Source organism: Acanthopagrus latus, chromosome 12 (assembly GCF_904848185.1).
Source record: "Acanthopagrus latus isolate v.2019 chromosome 12, fAcaLat1.1, whole genome shotgun sequence".
NCBI lineage: Eukaryota > Metazoa > Chordata > Actinopteri > Spariformes > Sparidae > Acanthopagrus > Acanthopagrus latus.
In genome coordinates, this window is record NC_051050.1 from 22,363,613 (window position 1) to 22,388,950 (window position 25,338).

At 41.9% G+C, this 25,338-nt stretch overlaps 1 protein-coding gene across 13 annotated transcripts in view; it reads right to left on the bottom strand.

The window, feature by feature from the left end:
* The window catches only part of dab2ipb (DAB2 interacting protein b), a 167,252-nt gene that overhangs the window by 91,278 nt on the left and 50,636 nt on the right, over positions 1-25,338 (bottom strand). The window contains exon 1 of one of the 13 annotated variants that reach the window (XM_037117093.1): positions 9,180-9,843. The exons of 11 other annotated variants lie outside the window; for them this stretch is intronic. In XM_037117093.1, coding sequence (XP_036972988.1) covers positions 9,180-9,303 — 124 coding nt within the window. In that variant the 5' untranslated portion in view covers positions 9,304-9,843. Of the gene's footprint in view, positions 1-9,179; positions 9,845-25,338 lie in introns of those variants that run through there. One more of the 13 variants, XM_037117094.1, reaches the window with a different exon arrangement.

A 25,338-nucleotide genomic window follows, 5' to 3' on the forward strand; every position in this document is an offset into this window, starting at 1 on the left:
CTATGAGTAACAGCATTTAATCCATTACTAACATCAAAAGATTTATCATAGCAGTTTTAAAGGGTTTATTTGAACAAGGCAGACAAATAGTTCGAACTGTGCCTGCCAAGCTAATGAGCAGAAAGTTATAGAGAACAGCATCCAGCTATCAACAGCAGCACGTGTCTGCATTTCAAGAAGTCTGCACCCTCGGGGCTGAAAGAACAGCCTCATAAGAAGAGATGGCAGGGCTTTTGTGTTAGACAGGAGGGAAAAACAGAGGAGGATGCAAGCACACACACACACACATACATACACACACACACATGCACGCACACACATAAACACACACACATCCTCTGCGGGCCAGTGAAATGTGCAGCAAAATCACAGGCTGTCAAGCAGTGTTTACTGTGTTCTCTCTACCTGGAGGACCATCGTTCTTGGTCCACCCTGCCTCACATCCTCCCTCCTTCTCAAATACAAGCCTCCTCTGTTTTTGTTCCCTCAAATACGAGACGGCTAGAACTTGTCCTGACAGGCGGATAGTGCCGCAAAAAAGGTCTCTGTCTGTCTCTAGAATATAAACTGTGAGTTAATGTCAATCGAAGAGCAATGTGGAAGATTTTTATTTGTTTATTCAGTGTACTGTAATGTCCATGTAATTCAAGACCCACACAGGCGTATGCTGTGATGAAGGCACAGCTCTGAATCGTCAAGCTTTGAGGTCTTGTCTTAAAAAACATGTGTCTGTGTATGGGAGAGACGAAAGTGGGGGAGGGAGCAGAGAATCTTTCCTCGTGTGGGTACACTATCGTGTGCTAACACTGGTCTGTGAGGACAGCGCTGGACTTTTGACCTCTGAGACGCGGTATTTACTCAGCGCAGCGATGATGGGGCGATAAAGAGGTGCTGCTCCATCTCCTTGGAGCGACTCTGTGGACACGAGGGGAGTAAAAGAGAATCATTTCAACCCACAACAGCCGCTAGTGTGGATACGGTCAACAGTCTCTTAACTTTCTGCTAACACTGAGCCCCTTATCTTACATCGACTAAGGGCTAGTGATGAAAAAAAGATCGAAGCAGCCAAGACTCTGTATTAAGTTTATGAAACACAGTCAGGCAATAAATTGGTAAAAATCCAGATATCGGGAGTTTTGAGCAGCACTATGCTGCATTAGGACGGAATTTTTTTGTTTTTCCTCACAAACACAATCAATCTAAATTCAACCATGTTTTAGTAGTAACCAGAGAGAGGGGCTCTGATTCATGTTTAGTTTGGCACATGCATGCCTTTGTCTGCAGTGTGTTATGGGAAGGCAGAGGAGGAGGTGGAGGAGAAGGATAGTCGGTCGCAGAAGGAGGAAGTCTGTGTTCTTGCAGAGGGCGACACAGCAGCAACATTCCTGCCGCTGCCGGCTGAGATCCGAACTCACTTCAATAACATCCACGAGCACGGAGAATGTAGAACATGAAGCAAACACCCCGGTGTCAGTTGATAAAATGACACGTGACAGCAGCTCTCAGAAACACACACCGCACAAGACAAAACCGAAAATGACAAGCGTATCATCTATGCATGATTACCGAGACTGGACGTATTGAGATTGGTTTCCGGGGGGCTGTGGATGCATTTCTTCAGATCCGTTTGTGGATTATTTGTTTTCAGTCCTCATGTTTTATTGCATATCATGGTTATGTTACATCAAGACCCTGGGATTTCAAAGGAAATATGAGCTGGACTGCTTTCAAGTATTTTTGTATAGCTCTGGAAATGACGAGGCTAATAACGGCTGAACAGACCTCGCATTTCACTGGAGAAACACAACGACAACTGCAACGATCAAAAGAAAATTAATGACCACCTATTTTGATATTTCATAAATCGTTTCAGTGATTTTTCAGAGCGCAACCTCTCAACTTGCTCCTTTTCCTCTTCCTTATTTGTGATGATGAATGAAGAGCGTCTTTATGTTTTGAACTGCTGGTTGGACAAAAGAAGCGGCGTGAAGACGTCAATTTGGGCTCCGGGAAATTGTGACAGGCATTTCTTAAGATTGTTTGACATTTAATACGCTGATTAATCGTGAAAATGACTGGCATAATAATTTAGTTGCAACCCTAAACATTACATTGTAATTCATCTTCTAAGTTTGACTGCATGTGAGAATAACTCACTGCTTGCTGCTCAGCTGTATGTTGAGAGGCTGTTTTCACGGTGAGCTATGGAAATGATCCTCTATAGCTATACAGCTACTCCTCCATAACTGGCTCTGCCTTGTAATCTGAGTTGATATCTATGGATTAAGGGGGATTAGCCTGCACCTGTCCCCGTTATTGGACTCTTTCGGGTTCGCAGAAGCACTGCGTCATCCGGCCCCATCTTCATGATTCACCAGGCTGAAGCAAAGAGGGTAGACAAGGACAGACTCTAGGGATGAGACGCAGATCAGAAGAATAATCCTGGGTTAAACATCGAGATGATGTGAAGAGGCCTAGCGGTTCACTTCGCTGCTTTATTGCTTTATTAACTGTCGCTGCCGTCTGTCTCGTGTCTCCGTCTCCCATTATCAGATCTTAGAGGCAAATTGATCACACTTTTCACTTCTCTTCCTCTAATACAGAACTGACAAAGTAGATGGGAAGTACTTCTACTCTTTGGTGCTCAAGTTAATTTCCACACTCTTATCTCAAATATTCTCCTCGCCCTTGGCCTGATTGTATGTGCTAAACATTAAGGCGAAAATGATCAAAGCATCAGATTGCCTAAATTCATTAGTGAAGCCTTTGTTTTACTAAAACATGACCTTAATCTCAGCGAGGATGCTCAGGCACCGACATCAAAAACAGATCAAAGAGCAAATCTGAGGAAAACAGGGAAAAAAAAGTGATTCAGCCGGCTGTGAAGCCGAGGTCTAAACGGGGCACTGCTCGGCTCTAAATCTCTCCTTTTCTCTCCGTCGTGTTAATATTTAAAGCAGATTATCACATGAGAGGCGAGTCATTACTACAGACTTGTTTCCAGCCTTCCCGTGTTTACGTGTAAATATGACTTAAGCATCGGAAACTGAGTCATTATGATCGTCTGTGTTGTTCTGGCCGTGCTTCCCATCTATCAGCCTCATTTCTCTCCTCACTTCCCATCAGCGCACACACACACACACACACACACACACACACACACACACACACACACACACACACTCACACAGTCAGAAGTACGTCTACATCACAAACAACGTGACAAAATCTAAGCATGACGCGGTAGCACAGATCAAAAGTGTTTCTTGGTAATGACCCATTGAGAATATGATTACGCGCAATAACTGTCAGTGGTAATGCATTATTGAGCTGTTATCGAGTAGTTCAAACACTTTCTTCCAAGCTGCTCGCAGTAACTCTCCCTTTAGTGTTGTGATATTTCATGGTTTCACACAGTTGTTACTCTGCTTCTGTCACTGCGTGCTGTGTGTGTGTGTGTGTGTGTGTGTGTGTGTGTGCTCTCAGTCACCGAGCCATCAGAGCAGACATCCGTCAAAGCACGATTCTTTAAAAGGGCAAAAAAAAATTCGAGAGACACTTTTTTTCTAAATCTAAAGATGACCTCTTTGGACATACTGTGCAGAACTTTGACCAGTTCTACTTTTGGACTTTTGGTTTGTACTGTCAGAGATAATTGTTCTGTATTTGTCTTTTATTGGTTCCTATCATCAATTCACTACCCTGCTACAGCTTCTGTTTTTTCTTCCCTTTCCTGTAATGTTTTCTTGGTTCTTTGTTTTGCTCTTCCTTTTTTTTTTTGCAGCCATTGTTGATGTGTATCTGTAAAGTCTGTTGAGAGACTGCATGTGATTCTGAGCTACACAAAGACTTCAACTTGACCTGACTTGCGCTGCGGCTACAGACCGCCGCTGCCTCATCCAGCATTTCATTTTGATGTTTTATTCATGGAAGAAATGTTTAGCAGCTGAGTTTCACAAGGAATGATCAGACATTTGGGGAAATATGCTATTCACTTTCTTCAAGAAAATGAAATGAGAGGATCGATGTCTGTATAATCTTGAGCTGTAGCCAGAAAATGGTCAGCTTAGCTTATAATAAAGACTAGAAAGAGGGGGGGAAACAGCTGGCCTGACTCTGCTAGAGGGCCCCCAACACCTCTAAGGCTCATGAGTTTGCACAGGTTTTATGTAATGGAGACCCCAAAAAAGTCATGCCATCTAATCAGCTTTTGGATGTAGGCGGGCTCGCTGCTCGTCCTTTGTCTCCAGTCTTTAAGCTAAGCTAAGCTAAGCTAAGCTGTTGGCGCTAGCTTCAGATGGAACATACAGATTTGGGAGTGGTCAACTCTCACCAAGAAAAGGGAACAAACACATTTCAGAAAATGTCACACTACTTCATTTAGAACTACGGTATGTCTGTTACTGTCATGTACATATTGGTGATGTGTGGATATTTACACATTCGTAACCCAGATGCCAGCTGGTGTTTATGTCAACTGTTGCCAGCTTTTAAGTGACAATATGGGTCACGAGAATCGAGTGAGTTCAGCGGAAGGATCAGAAGAAAGGCAGGTAGTAACCAGCAGATTTGGATGATAGACCAAAAGCTTTGCATGGGCCTGACAACAGTCTGTGTGACATCAAAACAACGTGATGGCAAAAGATAACAGCTCAGTTCAGCCAAGCAAGGAATCTCACATTAAGTGAGGAAAACTCAGCTTTGACAGAACCATCAACTCCTCAAAGACCTGTTTTTTTAAGTTTACGAGAGCTAATAAAAACTTTTCTGAGGAAACTTCTTTACAGATTAAAGGCTGCTCTGGGTTGTACAAGGACCAGATGATGAATTCTGCCTTGAAAAATTATGTTATTCTATTCACAGGACAATTCAGGATAGAAAAAGTATTTAATTGCAACAGGAGCTTCAAACACACCAGCAGAACATGTCAGATCAGACGACACTGCTCTCTCTTTTCCCTGACTGTCTCTCTTTGAGATAAGCAGTAATTTTCTATGTAAATGTCAGTAACCCTGGCGAAAGAAGGGGGGAAAACTGATAGAAGATTTTCCATTCACTGATAATGACGCACTGACACGGACGCACACATGCTGAGAAAACAATAACACATGAGCTCACGCAGCCGCCACCTGATCTGTCCCAGCGCCGGTGTATACATGAAGCGGGGCGACAGTAACTTCCTCAAGATAAACCCACAGGGCTGTTCACGGCTGTGGTGTGAACAAAAACACCATTTTTGAACCGAGCTGCCGGGCGTCTCGAATGAGACACATTTCAGCGATATCACATCATCGAGCTCCAGGCACATAGAGTTGTTTACTGAGAGAAGTTTATTTCTCTCTCTGCACAAACCCTATTTCAATGAATTAGAGCAAATATACACACTACATGAAGGGTGGTTCTGTCGCTGTTTATGCAACTCTATATCACGATACAAACAAAACCCATACAGTGATAAAGTAAAAGGTCTGGAAACTGAGGATATCAGATCGAAGTGTTTGTTTATGGCTAATCAAGCAAACTGAATATCCCAGAAATCAAAGTGGTTTGTATTGGAAACTCCTGCAAAATAACTTTAGCCGCAAAGCAGATTTGCGACATTCAATGCAATTAAACCAGTTTACTGCTATCTGGTTTCTATAGTTATACAACGCCAAATAAACTTCTTGTTTATGTGGCGCTTGAGAACCCTGATTTGCCTCGAAGGAAACACGTTTCTCTGCGTTAACCGGTTTGTAATTGAATTTGACGTGTAAACAAGCGGTTAACGTTAACTACACAACAACATGTTATCATCTTCTGAAGTTGGTCAACGTGTTCAGAAACAACTTTCCAACTGACACATCCAGCAGATCCAGAGCAACATTAGCCTCCATGTGGAGGCTGGTTTTCTGGTGAATACACCTGTATTCGGCTCAGATTGGCCCCTGCTCTGTCTCTAACTGGAACCCATCCAATCCAAACCAACGGAGTCAACAGACACTCACGAATCAGAGGCGGTTAGGACAGGTGTATGCAAAATATACTTGCTAACTGCTAACTTTGTCTTTGGGTTTGGGAGGAGGCCTTTTGCTGGTTACTACAATAAATTACATTAATTTGAATTAAACCTGCCAAGTAAGACCAACTTTCTCTGTGTATGGAGCTGGATAAGTTTGTTTCAAGCATCGGAGGTTGAACACAGCTAAGTTACGGACAAGTGGTGATTAGAGGAAGACCCCTAAATCTGTAACAGGGATACACGTCGTATGTTGACAAGCAAGTTGGAGACTTGATCTGACTCCTGTTGCAGAGGACAATCGACACTTATGCGTTGCTGTATAACCAGAACAATGGCTTAAAGACGCTGAGAGGGACTGCATAACTGGGTGCTCAAACATATCCCTTCACATACAAGAAGTCGTGTGATTCACAGTTAAAACTGTTGATTAGAGCTGCTTGGAGTGAGTGAAACAGATGAGGAACACAACTATGCAATATCAGTCTCCTGCTAAATCATGTATTTGTTTTTTTATATGAATGTACAAAAATACTGCCCATGATATAAAGCCAAAGACAGCTGTTCTTACATTCTATGGAGCGTCAACAAGAGTCATGAGATTAGGTGAAAGGACCCTCTAAAGAAGATTATAGTGTCTACTGCACTGACAATGACACACAGTCACCAGTTCAGTCTCATACAAAGCACGACTGCGGCTTCTTTAACTACTTTATTACCAAAACTACAAGAATCAAAAGGCGTGCGTTGGCCTCGACAGCCGGCAGTGGTCTTCTGTACCATCTGGGAGTTACCTCAACCTCCACCCTGCCTCTGTGTTAATGTGTGGTGTGTGGAGGTTTTTTTCTTTTTTCGTGAGGGGAGCTTGCACTTAGCCACAAAGATCAAGGCAGAGTGTGTTTGCGTGCGTGCCTTTGTACATACGCTCAAATGCGTGTGTTCTTTTGAGAAGTGAATGATACAGAGGGGAGACTTCAAAGTGCCTCTTTCATCAGCAAAAGAAGCAAAGCGAAGACCGGGCACCTACACATTCTGTGTCTCTCTGTTGTGACTTTGTCCAGCTTTTGTCTGCCTCTCACTATAGAAGTCCACTCGTAATTCCAGTTATTTTTAAAGGAATACAAGTACGGGTCAGTATCAGTATCGTGAAAGTCAGAGAAAGTGAGCCTGATGTTACCACGCTATACTGTTTTTTCTTTTTTTCAAAGAAAGTTTGCATCATATTCACAGCAACAAGGTCCCAGATACCTAGCAGTTTTTAACTTGATATCTTGGTTGGCGAGTTACAGCAGTTCACTTGAAATAAAATCAATAGGCTGGAGAAATTCAGAACTATTTCTTTTCTTTAAATTCAAGTAACTCAAGCTAAGCTTTGGGGGCAGACTGATCACTGTAACCTGGCAGTTCAAACACTAACTCCAGCAGTAAGTACAGAGGGGGCAGAAACGCAGCAAAGTGAAGAAACAAAGCGCTCGTGGGGCATGGGCTAAGAGAAAAAGATGCAGTTCTACATAGCAGAAACTAATCAACTGACTGAAACGGCTTCTTGGTTACTAAGAACGAAAATATTCACAGGCCCAAACAGGGTGGAACTCGGCAAGTTGACACTGAGCTGTGAACTGTCAAGTGTTGGCGGTCTAATTTGAGAATACAGCGGCAGCACCTTGTGAATAGCGACGCCAAACTGCTACCTCGCTCATGAACACACATGTGTTGCTATGGGTTCTAAAAATAAAGCAGTAGTTCTCATATGAACAATTAAAAAAAAATAATTTGAAAAAGGGGAATTGCGTGTTCTCATGTTGTTCTCACTGACTGTAGCTGTCATGCCAGAGAAATACTTCTTTAGAAACTCAATCGCCACAATAACATACTTGCTAATGAAAAAACAACATACATTTAACCATTAATTACCTTTGTGGTTGTCTTATTCACTCAGCCAGTTCAAAATGAACCAAAACTATATTTACATGTTTCATGATAATCATGAAATATGTGAAATATGTTTTGTGTTGTTGCTTGAGCAGAACATCTCTCACCCCAACTGTACACACACACACACACACACACACACACACACACACACACACACACACACACACACACACACACACACACACACACACACACACTGAGACATTCCTGGCTGCCTCTGAGACACCGAGGCATTTTGAGGATACACCATTTGAGGTGAATAACATTAACCAGTGAGTATCCACTGCAGTTATCTAGTAGTCAAAAAAAAAACTATATTATCATCAGTGTGTGACAGTCAACAGACATCACATCACTGATAAATAGTGTGAATCTAAAGGGGGATTGCATTTTCTCATGTTTGCTCTCACAGAATGTGGGTGATAAAGCTGTAGCAAGACAAATACTCAACAAATGCCGCAATTATGCCCTTTGCTAATGACAAAAAAAAAAGGTATTTCTCATTAATGACCTCTGTGGCGGCGCGGTCACAGTTTCATAATGCAGCGAAAATGTTATCTATATTTCCCAGAATGACATAAAACATCTGTGACATGTTTCGTGTTGTTGCTTCAGCAAAGACAACAAACACAAACACACACACACACACACACACACACAGGAACATTCCTGGTTGCATCCGTGACACCAAGGCATTTAAATGTTACATCATCATTTGTGGTAAGTAAACACTGATCAGTGCTACAGTAGGAACAAACTATAAGCATTATCAACATATGACAGTGAGTGTTAGACAATATTAGTGCAGTAGTCACTGATGAATAGTGTTGATCTAGCTGCATCAATGCTGTCTTGTTCAAATTCTTGAGTGGGTGACTTTTTTCATCACCAATTATATCTAGAGAACCGATGCGTTTATGATTATATTGTTTACAAGGACACAAAGTTCTTCACGGCATCTTAATCTTGCCCTCAATGTGTGCCATACTGACACATTACACTTTAAAAATGTACAAACTGTCTTGCAGGGAACATGCACCCGGAGGTCCCCCGCCACTGTCAGCAAAACCCTGTGGGAAACACTGCAAAAATGGTAATTGGCCTGTTAGTGAGCTACAATGTGTCTCCTCCTGAGTTTTACCAGCTACAGCTACAGTGTGTCGTAATAGCAAAGTTACAAGACTTCACGTGAGTTTAAAACTGCTGCATGGTGAACATTTTCAGCAGTGGTAGTAGTATTTATTACCCCTGCTGGCAGACGGCCTGGTGCGGCTGCGGGACCGGCTTCGCTGACGTTGCAGTCGGGACTTGCCCAGGAATCTGTAGTAGTACGAGGGTCTCCCAGACCCCTTCCTAGTGACCCCAGCCATGGTGAGAGTTTCCACTCTGAAGCCCACCGACAACAAGATATCTCAGCAGCGCTGGGAACAAGTCCTCTTGAATCCGGTATCAGTGCAGATAAACTCCTGGAAAAGTTCTCATGGAAACCAAGTCTCTTAATCTCAGACTTCCCTGAAGAGTCCTCTTGCAGACCCTTGGATCTACTCAAGCTTAAGTCCTCATGGATTGTGTCGTGATCAAATCCACTCCATTGTGAAACCATCAAACATGCACTTCTGTTCAGTCCTTGCGTCCTGTCCCACAAGCTTCAGTCTTCAGCTCCACCTTTAAACACTCCCCCTCAAAGTTTCCCACAGCGAGATCCCAAAGGCATGATGTCCGGAATACTGTGTGAGTGTGTATCCTGAATGACAGGAAAGCTGTTCCTGTTCCCAGTGCCAGAGTGCACTAAAGGAATTTTATAGACAGTCAGAAAGCTAGTCCCTGTGTTTCATACAGCAGTAAAGGAGTCCTCTTATAACTCAGCTATATAAATCCAAACCCCCTATCTTCAACACTTGTGAGAGTGTGTAACAGACAGAGAGAGAGAGTATGCTTTGTGGTTGAGAACAACAGCAGGAGAAAACTTTGGGCTGCAGAGAAAACGTGCATCGATAAGGACTTTGGTGGAATGGAGTTAACAAGACAGCTATCAGATTACAGAATGTTTTACTTCCCTCCGTCAACCAAACTAATGTGTTACAGACGCAGAGATAAGACAACATCTGGTGCAGTAAACAAGCCTGACTCTGGAAAAAACATCACAACCCCCGACTGCCAGCGACTCCAGATCCAGATCCAGTCACAGTGGAAGTCACGTTCCTGGTTTTGCAACATGACCACTTCAATTTGCCTCCCTAGGCAAGAAAGGCATGGCAGGGAGTGACAGCCTATCACAAGCAGATGTAAATAGGCTGTTAAGAATGTCAAACAGCCAATCAGAGAGTGCTCTGAAGGAGAGGGTCAGGCAGATGGACCATAGTCCACAACTAGACACAATGACACACACACAATTGCAAGGATGCATGTTTGTGTTGTGTTGTTCCTGCATGTATCATGAAGATAACATTGTTGGTTTCTCGTGTGATTTCATGTTGTGATGTGAACGTCTACACAGCTGGAAAATCTGAGTTAACAGTCAGCCAGTCCCACTTTGTCTTTCTGTCCTGCAGAAATTCACTCTCACAGTAAAACCGAAGATTGATTGTGTGTCGAGTTTGTGTTCAGTTTGATTGTATGAATTAAAGTTGAGCAAAAACTGTGACTGAATGTTTTTAGTGTATCAAATCAGTTTCAATCAGTTTCAGTTTCCAGTCAGTCTCTCAAATCTCAGTTTTCAGGTCTGATTACAATCCTAACACAACAATTTCCCAGTTCTACACAGGACGATTCAGAACCAGGAGGCTTATCACAGAAACTTCCAAAATCTAATCTTAGTTGAGAGCAACATGACAATTTTGGGTATTACAGAAACGTGTTCTAACTGCATTTAGGAAAACAATCCTTTCTTATCTCATGATAAGAATGTAGCTATAGAGAACTATCCTAACATAAGAATTTCTAAGTAAGGAACAGACCCTGTCCTAAATCCAGAATTCCTACCAAAAACTTCTGTCTCTGCAAAGGCCTACAAGGAGGCATGGGAAGCTGTTATCACATGCTCTAAAATTGAAAGCCTGTATTTCCTTGTCCATTATAGCAAGCTAAGCAAGCTACTCAGTGACAAGTGAAGCAAAACAGCTGTTGATATTACAGTCTTATCAAAGATACGGCCAGTCTTGTGTGTGTACATTCTAACTCTTGTGTATCTTTGATAAAAGCAAGACAGGATGAGTGCCAATTGAAGAACTGAGTTTACACTTCTAGTTAAGATTTCTTAAGTAAAGATAAGATACAAGGTCCGATCGGAGAGGAAACAGCCATGAGTTTAGGAATTACTCATTTTTCTTTGAAACTTAGGACAGGAGAAGTAATTGGGACATTTTTTTTATGAGGCCACTGAACCTTATTGTTCCAGAAGACAACAACTGGGATAGCACTTTAATGACAGAGCCTCTTTCTACTTGACTGAGTTAAAACTAAAAGGGATAATAAAATGACTAAATCACAGTTACATCCACTGATTGAGGCCATGATTTGTGGCTGAAAGCTCTGTGAAACCTCCAGTGAGTGACACGCTTAATAAATGACCAATTTAGGAACTGCGTATCCATTGGTAGCAACAAAACTTGGAAGTTATATAATATCATCTCAAAATAAATCAACAGAAGACACACTGAAACTGACAAGTGACTTCAGGAAAGCTGCGAAAAAATAAAAAAATTGATGACCACAAAGACACACACATCACACACATCACAAATATGCACGGTCACGAACAACTGCCTGTGAGAAAAGCACAAATTTCAACCGCTTTGTCTCCCTGGGTCCTGAAAGAAATAAATTGATGTGTTGATGGTACCTAATCAAAGCCTTCCTCTCCCGCTCTCCTTCTGCACTACCTTTCCTTCCCTCCGCGGCTGCTCAATGCGATGTCGCTAGTGATGTTGCTAGTGAGAGCACTGGGGACCATAACGCCACATGCGGTGTAGAGTTTTTGTCATTAGCTCAGCCCATAAACTCACAACTACAGAATGCAGCAGTGTGTGTATATGTGTCTGTATGTCTCCAACATAAGCTTGATTGTTCCTCCAGTCCCGTGGAGAGTATTTAGCAGGGCCATTAGTTGGTGTATATCACTCAAGAGCAAGCCAGCGCCTCGTGCCGGGTAGCGGAGGGAATGTAAAGGCCTTCAGGCTTCACACGGCTGCCTCAGGGCTCATGAAACACCCTGCAGACACTGTTAACATGTCCTCTCACTCTCGTGGAGAACCCAGTGATAAACATGCGGAGTCTCGAGGTTTTAAGACCTTGTCTGTAATGTCACATAATTGAGCACAAATTAGGGCTACAACTGAACTGATGTGGTGAACACTAACTCCAATTCAAGCAAAAACAAAAGAGACACGTGTGAGCGGAGGCTGCGTTTTTCATTACAAAGCAGCCTGATTTGTCTTGCTTGTCTTGTATAATAGTCACTGTGGGAATAGGTACCTACAATGAGTTGTTGTTAAGACAGGCCAGGAGGCCTATAGACAAGCCAACCGGTAAATCAGGGTCATGCAGAGTTCGTGCAATTCTGCCGGCCTCCTCTGGTTCCACGACAAAGACAGCAGTGAGCAGTGAAAGCGCAAATAAAAGGTCGAGAGAAAAAAAAAAGGCGAAGTCAACCACCGGCTTTTGTTTTAATGTGAATGCTGGTTGTGAACTCTTGCAGCATGGGATAAGATCCAAATGTGCATCATTAACGATTCAACTGGTCTGTAAAGTTGAAGAACTGGTTGTGTAGAGGAGGCAAGCACCGAAGCACTGAAGCTAGTTAGCCTATTGGCTAACATCCATATAGGACAAGTGTTAGCTGATGCAACTGGCTAAAAGAGAAGCCTTTTGATAACCCCGCTGTGCCCCGACTGATGTTATAAACTATTCAAAACACATAATTGAGCCACACTTTTGCACTGGAACACTACTAAAAGTTGCCTCATCAGTATGAGTGGACAGTGGAGTGTATTTGTAGTGCTGCCATTAATAATGACTCAATCAGTGCGTATCAATCCGCTGCTGGATATAGTCTTCAAGAAAAGCACTTTTTACTATTGTTTGAGTAATGCTTGCTATAAACAACGGTTCCCAGCTGTTTTATTAATCATAATGCATTTTTTAAAACATTAAATGGTAAGTCTGTAACCTGTTTTAAAAGATTTGCATCTTCAGTACAAAACCTGAGTGTCTCTGACACATATTGAGACAGACTAATGCATTGTTGTGTCTGGTCTTTCTGTTGTTTTTCAGAGTACATTGAATAATCCTTCCTGTCTAACACGCTGCGCTGTATTTTGACTTGAAAGCTCGACTGTGGTTGAAATAAAGATTATACAGATTTGAAAGTTTCTTTACTCACTTTGATGGCGTTACATCAAAACCAGGCATCTCCACTAGGTTTAATAGCCCACTTTCCAGTCACTCAGCGCACTGAATTGTTAATTTGTGAGAGCGGAGTGGAAAAGGGTTTTCAAAACAACAGGGGATACAGACACACTAATGACTTGAATATAAAACATATCAAGATGAATGCATTTGGTTTATTGTTATGATGAGCACTACCCATTAAGACTGCTGAGAAGAGAAACACTGAGCGTGCTGTTTGTCAGTGAACTTAACAACATGTTCAACCTACTTCCCTTTTTTTTTGTGTGTGTGTTCCTCTGCATGACTAAAGCACCCAGGACTCCACAACAAAGTCCTTGTGTTGAGGTCAATGGCAGTAAATGGAGATAAATGACTCAGTGCTACTCAAACGTAATAAAGCCTTTGGAAATTGAAGGAAAGACGGTGTCTGCTGTCAGCTTCTTTAGACCAGAGAGAAACCTTTGAGGTGGAGGATGTGAATAGATCTGTAGGTTACATAAGAATCACAAGTAAAAAAAAGTCTTACCTGTTGAGAAGAGTGACGACAGGAGGGGTCGAATCCACATGGGAAAAAAAAAAAGAAAGAAAAAGGAAAAATAAGATTTAGAATAGCAGTTTTTATATCTCAGCAGCGCTAAAACAATCAATCGATTAGATGTCAGCCATAAAATAACTGTTATTTCAAACTATTTAATGGGTTTAATCTAAAATGTGTATTGACAATAAACTGATTATCTTTGGGTTGCTGATAAAACAAGACATTTGAGGAAGTCATCTGACGTGTAGGGAAACCCTGTTTTTATCCTTTCCTAACATCTTAAACGCTAAATAACCGATTAATCGAGAAAATAATCAATTAATCAATAGACAATTTAAAAACAATATTTATTTCCAGCCCTGTTTCTATTAGCATGCATCCAAGGTTGACTTGGAAACTTGAGCAATGCACAATAGATCTACTATTAAGGTGGTAGTTTAAAAACAACAACATTCTTCATCTACTGCATGTATTTTAGAATATTTTGACGTTGTTCCGAGGCTTATACTGCAAGAAAATACATAATCATTCTTCACAGTGTACGTTTCCTTAAGAAAGGATACTCAAAAGTCAACATCCTCGCCGGTCGCAGTCTGACTACTCACTCACAGTTCTCACAGCACACCGTCTGTCCTCAGGTCGTCAGACTCCTGAACTAATCCTTGACACTCCGCCGTTGAAAAAAAAAAAAACTGTTTATCTTGAGAAGCATAAAGGCAACTATAACTCGCATGAATAAACTGCATATATTAACCTTGAGTCTTGAATTCAAGTGCATGCATACAAACACACAGAGACACAATATAATGGAGACAACAAAAAGTTCAGAGGATTAAATTAATTAATATGTATTGCTGTGAATAAAAACGCACTGAACCCCGTTAAAGCTTTAAAACACTGCTCAGAAATGCTGGTGAATTATTCAGCTGATGGGGCAGTGGAGCAAAATTCCAATTCTAGAAAGACAAAGAGAGACGTATCGATTCTAAACACAACTCACACTATTGTCTCTGTACGGACAACGGGCCGCACACAAAAAGCGGCACACACTGGCTATTACCTTTGAAATATAGCCATCCATTAGAGCGAAACACCTTGGAGGGAGTCACAGGGATTAGACTGCTCGGAAATAACAGAGCAGAGCGGCATGTGATAAGAAACCATAAAGATTCGAGGATTGAGAATCTGGGCAAAAACCTGTTTGTCTGGAAATGACAAAACATATTAGTATGGATTACGAGTGGTGGATAAGACAAAATTGATAGCCACTGCTGCTTGAATCTCCTTGGCCGGATAATAGTTTACCCTCTAAAAGACAACTTGACTTTATTATATAGAATAAAGTCGCCGCTGCTTTGAGGCAAACGGCTGCAAATTATACTTCGAGTCCACCACATTTTGGAGGCACATGATGTAGTTTTACTCCACTACATTTATCAGTTTTACTGTGAGGCATTCTAACACAGTATCTTTACTCTCTCTTAAGTGTGACTTTTGGGTACTTTTTACAACATAGGCTGCAGCTACAACTATTATTTCCTATACCTTAATCAATTATCTAGTCAAAATATGTCAGAGAAAAGTGGCCATTACAATGTGCTTAATGTAATCATTCAATGACGTTTTTTTCAATATCAAATTTACTGTCAATAAAGCAAAGAAAACAAGCTTATTCTCATATATTATAATCAAATATTTTGGCAATTTTGCTTTAAAAATGACTTATATAATATTTGAAAATATTTCCTCTGCTGGTTGACTAATTGATGAACCATCTGTTTTAGCTCTAGATGTTATATAGATGATGCAAACTATATAAACAAAGTACCTGAGTCATTATCTTATGAAACAAGCACTGACTCTGATTATGTGTAACACACATCTTCATTTATATGTAACACATCCTGTAGACAATGAGCCATATGGCAGCTGTATCACTACTGACCCCTTCTGGAGGACTGGGTAAGGTACAACTCATGGTGACATAACTGAGTTATGACCCTTGAAACTGCCCTGAAGTTGCTTGATGGCTTTAACAGACGCAGACACATAAAAATTTACAGTGGGAGCGACTGTAGATCGTCATACAGAAGGACCGGCTCCCACTGACACATGTTCCACCAGATTGTGAACCCCTTATGAAATCAGAATGGCTTCAACTCCTGTGCACTAAACTCCAATTCAGTTTTCTTGCCGTCTTAACGCTTTAAGAAAGCCAGAAAACGGAGTGAGCTAATCACACTGTGACAAAGGGGATATATATTACCGTGGTCAACGCTGAGATCTGCCTCTGGCTAACTGCCCACTTCAATACCTTAAGATCTTAATAGCACCGCCCCGTCGACTCCTAAACACAATTAATCCACAAACTTTGGCGGAGAAAGGACAAACAGATGGCGAGCGAAATCACCGACCCCACTCTAATAACAGATAAAAGAGGAGCGCGTCTGTTCTCCAGTAAAAGTTTTCGGCACAAAGAAAGTGAAGTGTTCGAGTGGATTAAAGGGATGCCCGCGAGGAGATCAAAGCCAGTCTTAACATCTCTGGCTGGCTGAAGTGACATTTAAGGAATACACACACACACTTCACAGGCAACACACTTGCTTCTGAAGTGTTTCTTGGAAAAATACTAATGAGACTTTTAGATGAATAAATATCGTAGAAAGATTAAACCTTTAAAAAAAAAAAAAGGGCACCAAGGTTACAAAGTAGATGCTCATGACAGAATAAAATATGTCACTATATGTAATCATCTTGTCACATGGTTTACTCGATACTGTCTGACTTTTAAACTGAATCAAGGAGACCAAGAGGCCTCTGATCACTGTGTTTGTCTCCTGAACTACAATGATATTCTGATCAGTCGTATCTGGATGGTACCAAGTGTAATTTAAATGTCCCATATTATGAAAAACACATTTTCTCTGGTCTCTACATGTATAAGCTGGTCCTCCCTGAGCCTGCCAACTCCCAAGAATGAGGAAAACAAGTGATTCCTGCATGGTCTCTGCAGCCCACCCACTGGTAACATGGCGCTCTTACAGGTTGTTCAGACTCAGCTCCTTTCATTACGTAACGAAAGGAGTCATTTACATAGACAGACCTCCTCTGCACGGTGATAGGAGATATCCGAGAGGGGGCGTTCATCCCCGGGGTGAAGTTCGGTGTGTCCAGCGGTAAGATAGCAGTGTTTTTCAATGTTGTCGCTCAAAGCTAGACACGCAAATTACTCTGCTGTTGGTTGTAAAAATCAACATCAGTGCCTATATTCTGTCCCAGCTACAGAACAACACAAGAGACTGTGGCTGCGTTTCATTTTTTAATGACAACATGCCGGCTACAGTTCGTATTAGCTTGTATGTGTGTGCTAACCACTTCACATCAGACTGCTTCAGTAAGGAGGGTCAGTACAAGACACTGAGCCTCGTACAAGGATCAGTCCCAACTATACCGGACCCAGCAACTGCACCTGAGCCACAGGTAAGTGTCACTGCAGTTTGATAGTATTTACAGTTGCCTACAAGTATGGTGAAGTCAGCTGGAAACTGGCTAACGAGTTAGCTCTGCTTCAGTTCGCTATGCAATGGCGTTTAATGTTAATAATATTACGATGGAGCTTGGTTGTCACTGTAAATAGTCTGGAAACATGTGCAGACTGGAGACAGAGACGATGCGAACAGTGTCCAAGAGTTTGGAGACTGTGTTGGAGACAAACACAGCTTAAATAACAGAAAATGTTGCTTTAAAGAGTGTGATTTGTGACACAGCAGCATAACAAATAGAGCATCGTGTAAAAAGACATCTTTCTGGTGATATATATATATCTATATATATATATATATATATATATATATATATATATATATATATATATATATATATATATATATATATATATATATATATATCCATATGCATCCACAAAACTGTGTAGACAAGATACAACCAGAATATAATGGAGATAATACGTGATGGACCGCTGACATTTTGATCTGTAGATGATATTGCTGCATATGTTATTGTTCCTGCGGTGTTTGTTACTTTTAAGACCACCAAAACTCTCATATCTAGAGAGCCAGTTATTATATTTTTCCAACATAAAAGTAAAATTCACACCCCAAGAACTCATACTGCTGCTGCTGTAGTGACAGACTGATGCCATCTATGCATGCTGTGTTTTCATCCTCATCTTATTCATGTCTCCCACTCCCTCTTGGCCCCAGAGTAAAGGCCAAATTGCAGAATGTCCCGTCCCAAGCAGAACTCATTATACAACACTAGAGACAGACAGAGAACAGAGGAGTCTGTGTGACACTGCTGGCCAGAGACGAACAGATAGGCAATATGGAGGTGGAGGAGGAGGAGGAGGAGGAGGTGCAGGAGGAGGAGGTGCAGGAGGAGAGAGAGAGGGACTCTTCTTTTTTTTTTGCGATGATGATTAAAAGGAATAAAGTGCTCAAATACGGAGCGAGAGTGGGAAAAAGAGATGAGAGAGGTCTCACTAATGAAGCAACCACTTGAGACGGGTGCAGACAGACCTCTGGCGATGTTGTTTTCAAATTGTATATCAAATGTGCCACAAAGGCTCACGCGGCCGGGCAGCATCACGCTTAGTCACAAGTAACTTGGATTTATATACTGATTTTGTAGGCGCTCACACTCTGATGTTGTCAGACGTATCAGTACTTGTGTTTAAAATGATTTGATCTGATGGTATCGAAGCTGTTAAAAATCTGACACACAACAAGCTGTGCAGATATTAAAATGTGTGCAGGGTGTTAATTAAAAAGCCTAATATGTGCCTAATATTTCATTTTCTTTTGCAGTGGTATCATGTGATTTTTTTCTTTGGAACAAGTTCTGGTATGCTCATGAACGCACAACAACATGTCTAATTGCAACCGGTTAAGTATCATAAACAAATACTAAGTGACTTTGGAGAAAAACTGGTTACACCAAGAAAGGGAAAAACTAAAAACGCATGTGTTACATCCCTGAAATGGCGGAGCTGAGGGGAGCAAACTGAATTTAAACCAGGGTTAAAGAAGAGGGAAACAAAACAAGTAAATAATATAAATACAATTTAAACAAAAACTAAACTGTTAAATAACAGAAAAATTAACATCTTCACAATTAAGAGTCCGGTCTGCGTACATGGTTAAATTATAGCCAAGTCATTTAGAAGGTATGTTTCTCAAACTGATGCAGGAGTCGTCACAAACTCATCGAAAACCAACAATGCCATACAACACAGGCTAACACATCAGCCCCATCACTACACCTCACCCATACAAAACTATTACATGAACTTACATCAGTAAGCTAATAGCTACCTCTGCCACCCCACCGTGCAGAGCATGTGAGTGTCATCTGATACTGTACTTCCAACACAGGGATTTCCATTCTGTGATGAATAAATAAAAGTGTTCTCCTCATTAGGGAATGTCCACAATGCTGAATCTGACATCAGACGGTTGATTATGTTTCAACAACAGATGAGCAGCCAGAAAATAAAACAGTGTTTGTGAGCAGGGCATGAACAGCTATCAGAGCTGATATTCAGGCTGTCGCCCATTGCTGCGAGTGTTCTGGCAAACACACGACAGCTACTCCAGTGTACTCCTTCCAAACTCATCAGTCTTCTTCTCCCATTCTGTCTGTGTATAAATACAGCGTCTTATCGTATGCGATCATGAAATTCCTGAGCTCTTGATGTGTTTCCGCACGTCTTCTGATACGACAACCGTGACTGACATGACAGCTTCAGGTAAGAGATGAAAGAAGACTAATAATCATGTTATACATTTTGTAATAAAAAAACAAAAAAAACATGAACATGACTGCTCCCAACGTTCAGGCATGTCGAAGTTGAGTACGGTTTGCTAGCTCATGGCTGCTACAGTGTTATTTCACACTGTGTGGTCACTGACTGGGTGGATTTAAGCTTGGCTAGCGGTCTCTCCTGTGGCTGTTCAGCTCTCGTCTTGTGGGCTTCAGATCTGATAGGCCCCCCACTGAACCCCGAAACACAACAGTGAAGCTCGCCCAGGGGAGAGAATCCTGTCAGATCCAAGTCCGCCAACACCAGATCATATTATACAGCACTCAGCAGTACAAAGAACAACTGGCCTGACGCTGATGACCAAGTGCGTGCGAGTATGAAAGCATCTAAGTGAAATGTGTGATGCAAAATCAAGAAATTTGCATCTTTAGGGGCCCAAATTCCTGTTTTCAGTCCCTCATCATTCTGCTGAACTTCGATTTAACAAGCGTACAAAAGTTAAGAGTCTCGGGTTACATCGTCAAACTTCTTCTTTTGTATTCCAAAATCAGCACATTTGAAAAAGCTGGAGCCAATGAACGTCTGGTGTTTTCTCGTGATTAATGACTTGATTATCACAGCAAATCGCAAATTAAATACCCATCGATCGACTTATCATTGAAGCGCTGATGCTACCTATTTATTTTTTTTACTCTGTCTCTCTCTCACTGACACACACACACACACACACACACACACACACACACACACACACACACACACACACACACACACACACACACACACACACACACATACACACTGATCACAGCACACACAAGCAGAGAGGCTGTGCCCGACTCACATCAAAGACACAATGTGAGGATTACGGCGTGAATAACCCGCATTCTGTTGTTGACATTTAGGCGAACGCTTACACGGGAGAAAATCGGTCCCAATCAATTCTCTGCAGATCAAACAAATAAGCGAACGCACCGGCGGAAACAAAACACAGGAGGAAGGATCACAGGGCTGGACGCACTCTACAGTAGCTGCAAACACACATCTGCACGCTCATCTGGACCTAACGGATGGATTGAGACTTCATTGATCCCAGTGGGAAGTTTTAACCTTTGCACATGTTCATACGCACACACAAACACTCACGCACGCATGTGGTGTAAGCTCTCCACAGGTTTTCCACCGTCCATCTCTTTTTTAGTAATCCAGCTCTTATCTAATCTACATGGCGACTCCCCTTTAAATCCCAGGTCAAATAACAAGCTATGGGGAGAGGGATGGAGGAATCAAACCAGAAATGAGCTTTGTACGGTATGTAGGAAACTTTCCAATATGCTAAATCCCCTCAACAGTCTGATGATACAAGACAGAGGATGTTTTTTGAATTGTCTTCTGAAAATAATGTCCTGAAAACATGTCGTGCCATGGTGAGTACACACATCCTGAGTGTCCCGGTTGTGTCAGTATTTGGACAACCACTCCTGCCTCATGGCAGCTGACTGCGAGCAAACTGTTAGCTGTTTATACAAGGTGCTGAAATATTGCACCCATAATCATTCCAAATTCTTACTTCCAAAGCATCTGTCATAGTTCTTTGCTCTGACAGGACAGGCTGTAAAAGGCCAGGAGAAAAAAAAATTAGAGGATGGAGAAAGCCAGGAAGCCGGGTTTATAGGTAACAAAACATGTCATTACAGAAGTGGGACTGTAGTGCTTCAATTATCCTCCTCTTAGTTCATTCCTAAGCTTTTTATTGCTGCTCTTTATAACATCCCCTCTCTTTGTGCATTTGAGGAAGAATGACCATTTTTCCTTCTTGCCTTTAATTGCTCACTTTCTTTTCTTTTGCGTACTCACTTTAACGCTGCTCCAACCTCTGCCGTAACACAGCGAACCAGGGCCCCGGGGCTGATATGTTGACGTGGCATCAAAAGTTGCGTGGATTGCTTAAATACCATTACATATCTCATGATACGTGCTCTTGTATCCCCATTATGTATATAAATACCTCACGTCCTTTACGTTGGAATTTATGGAATTCAGTCACAGCCCGAGCAAAGGGTAGCCACTTCCCATTCAGCCACAGAGGCTCCATTGTCACATGAACAATAGGCATAATTTGTTAAATGGCCATGTGAAATTTAAGTGGACTGTGGAGTGAGGATAAGGAGGGGCGGGGTGGGGTGGCGAGGGATTTGGCAGCGATACAGGCAACACCAAGGCTGGCAGTTACTGTAAACCTTCTCCATCCATCCATCGGCCGCTGACCTCTGATATGTGCAAATGTGCTGACTGTCAATTGAGCGCTCACCTGCGCATGCACAGTCTGCCATGCGGTACGAGCACTCGCTTCCATCTCTCTAACTGTGAATAAACACACAGAGCCTGAGGCTTACAGGGGGAGGTCCTCTCAAAACAAAGGCAAACATACGTTCGTGTCGGGTCATACGATGAAGGTGACTCAGCAAATTAAATTGGGAATTGTGGAGGAATGGAAAGGTGTTTCTGGAAAGAGGAGCTGTTGTTGAGTCTTTTGAAGTGTCCTTTTTAAATGCTGTACTACAAACTACATTCCATCTATCTTAATATTCATTGTATTGGTAAAATTACAGAGACAGACAACTCAAAATGAACAGATGCCACCAAGCAGAAGCAAGAGCATGTTCATTTAATATTATATCTATCTATTCACCATTTTGTAGTTTGAAGCAACCCATCTTGAGAATTTTATCTGTATTATTAAAAAGACAACAATTCTCATTAACCTCATCCATGTATTTTGCACTTGTTGGCAAATGTCAGCCTGCTGAAGTTTATATGAAGCTGGTGAACATGGTAAACAACTTGTACCTGCTTAATATCTGCATGTTAGCATTGGCTGCATGCAGGCGTGAGCTCGTGATGTTTGTTTCTAATGATTTTTAGCTGTAAGCACTGCTAGCAAGGCTGAAGACCTGTGTCGTCCTTTTTAAAACAGATGAAATGCATCCCGATACTTCTTGTAGCTGAAAGACAGCTTATTTATATTTGACTAGCTTTAGTTGTTTTCGGTCCCATCTGTTGTAATGCACGCAGAAAATCTAAATCTGTGTTAGCTTCAGATTTGTCTACCAATAAAAACACCAAAATTGTTTTGCCGAGAGAGTGGATTTTATTCCCTGAACTGCACGAGGGATTACGTGTGAAGTAGAAGTAGTAAGTGTTGACTTAGTTATCCCTCTTGGCTACCAAGACTTAATTAATTTGTTGCACCACACAAGTTGGTCTCCCTCTAATTTTAAGAGCTTGTTTTGCATCAGTCTGAAAGAGCAGTTCTCTCTGTCAGATGAAGCTGTAGTAACAGCGAACTTCTAAGAGAGAACAAGTGAACCAGAAAGACAAACAGCTGCTGATTTCAGTTTGGAAAAAGCTTTAAAAAGAACCTGTTCAATTATGCGTAGACGCAATTGGTAACAAACCCGCTGATTTCACCTGCCTTCAGCATGGTGCACCTCAGGCAAGTCAGCATATGGAAATCTGCTGCTACACACAGAAACATGGACAAAGACACACACACACACACACACACACACACACACACACACACGAAGGAGGGATAAACATCAAAACAGGCACTTGAAGTGAATTCTGTTTGCTACTGTCTGTGGCCTGTCGGTGTAGTCTGATCATCAGCTACGCTTTATCTAGCGTGGGAATCCACATCTGAGCTATAAACAGCAATCTCACTGTCTCCGTCTCCCCAACACACATGCACAGGCACATTGTGGGTGTGTTTGTGTGGCCTTCCGCAGAGGGAGGAAACAGAAGCAGATTTTTGGACTTCTGTAACTTCATACTCGGGGACTGCGCTTTATCCACAAAACTGGTACAGCCGCAATGACAAAAAGGTCCAGCGCCTGTCTTTATGTGTGTGTATGTGGCGTTACTGTATGTGTGCGGCTATTCAGAGAGATCGAGGGCAGGACACAGGAGGAGCACGACAATCTGGGACAGTGCAGTCTCCACCAGTCGCTTCCACAAAGACACTGACAGGCAACTCAACTGCAGCTCTGTGTGAAAATAAGGTTTATTCTAACCTCCACCCAACGAGTCTGCACAATTACGACACCAATTGTCGTATGACGATTTACTTGTCACAAAAATAGGCTTGTTGAGTGAGTGTTTGTGTGTGAAAGGGGGTTGGTTGAAGTGGGAGGTTGGGAGTTATGTGACAGGAAGTGAGGTACGTTGGAGGGAAGGGGGAACCTCTGGGAGTGGAGCTCATTTTCCCCTCTTTCCTGTTTTCTGTTTTGTCTCAGCACGTTAGGCCACCTTCTTACATCATCAGCGTGTTTGCGCTCACTCCCAAAGTGTGTGTGTGCAGTATGTGTGTGTGTTATAAACAGGGAGAACACTTTCAAGATAGAGGACTGATAAACAGGGGACTTAAATATTTCCCTCTGCGAATACAACAATTCATCATTAAGGTGTGTTCAAAAACTGTCATGAGTGTGTCTGAAACAATCCATTCTCTCTCAGGACACTCTGCTGTATAAATAAAAGAAAATCGTCCTCGTTGTCACGAAAAAATAATGAAAATAACCAATACGTCCAGGACATCAATATTTTTCACAGAATTAAACTGTTACGTGTTCATGTCGTCTTTTAATCAGTCTCTCGGGACGTACGTCTTTTCATACTTTAAAAGCATGCGTCTTTTTTGTTGATCTGAATACCGACTCAACTGATCCGCTCCGCCGGTTACCATAGAAACAATGAAAGTCTTGTGATGCCCATGAGAAGAGGATTAAATGTGGTTAAAAGAATAACAAAACCGGGCTTAAATTACATTAAAGTGGTGCTCTTGTTGCACTTTGTATGCATGCATGTGTGTTTACGTGATAACGAAGGTGAGGATGACGGACGGGACGTTCAGTTGGTCCCCATCTCCCTGACTTACTTCAATAATTTAACGCTTCATTGCTCTGTGAAACACTGCAGGCCTGAGATCCCTTCAGATGATCCCTCACTGCCCCATCAGTCTATGATGAATATTAACAAGTTTGATGGGTTTTTTTTTCGTTGCGTCCCTGAAAGCTCAGTGGCATGAGACAACTTAGCAGGACTTTAATCTTAAATTCAAGGAGCTTTTTGTCTGAGACGCCTCATAAATTATAAAAAAAAGTTAAAAGGCGCACTTAGGCAGCAACAGAACTATAGCATTGTAGTCAAACAACATTGTCAAGCCAAGTGTAAGTGTATTGTCCACGCTGGGTTTTTAAAGGGTCAACCTGAACATTCTCAGGGCGCGCAGCAGGGAGGAAAAGTGCATGCAAAAAGTGTTTGCTCTCTTCTGCACTCCAGTTTCGTTTTGTTTTGACAGCCAGGGGCCTGGTTCAGTGATGGGCTTTTGTCTCCACAGAGTTTATTGGTTACCAGTGTGTCTGGAACTCTGTGATGAAAGCCTGTTTATCTGTATGTCAGTGTCAAGGCAGACTTGAGAAGAGGGAAAATATAAAAGAGTAGGACCCAAACGGCAAGGATTCCTCGTTTGCATCGCCGTAGGATATTTTCTAGCAGAATATTGCAAGTTTACCCGTGAAGAGTAAATAAAGTTTATTACATTCGGCGTTTTTATTTGTCCACTGTTCCTTTATGTGATCAGAATGGCCCAACCGCCCCCTTCAATTTAAATAAGCTCAATCAAATGTCAAACTC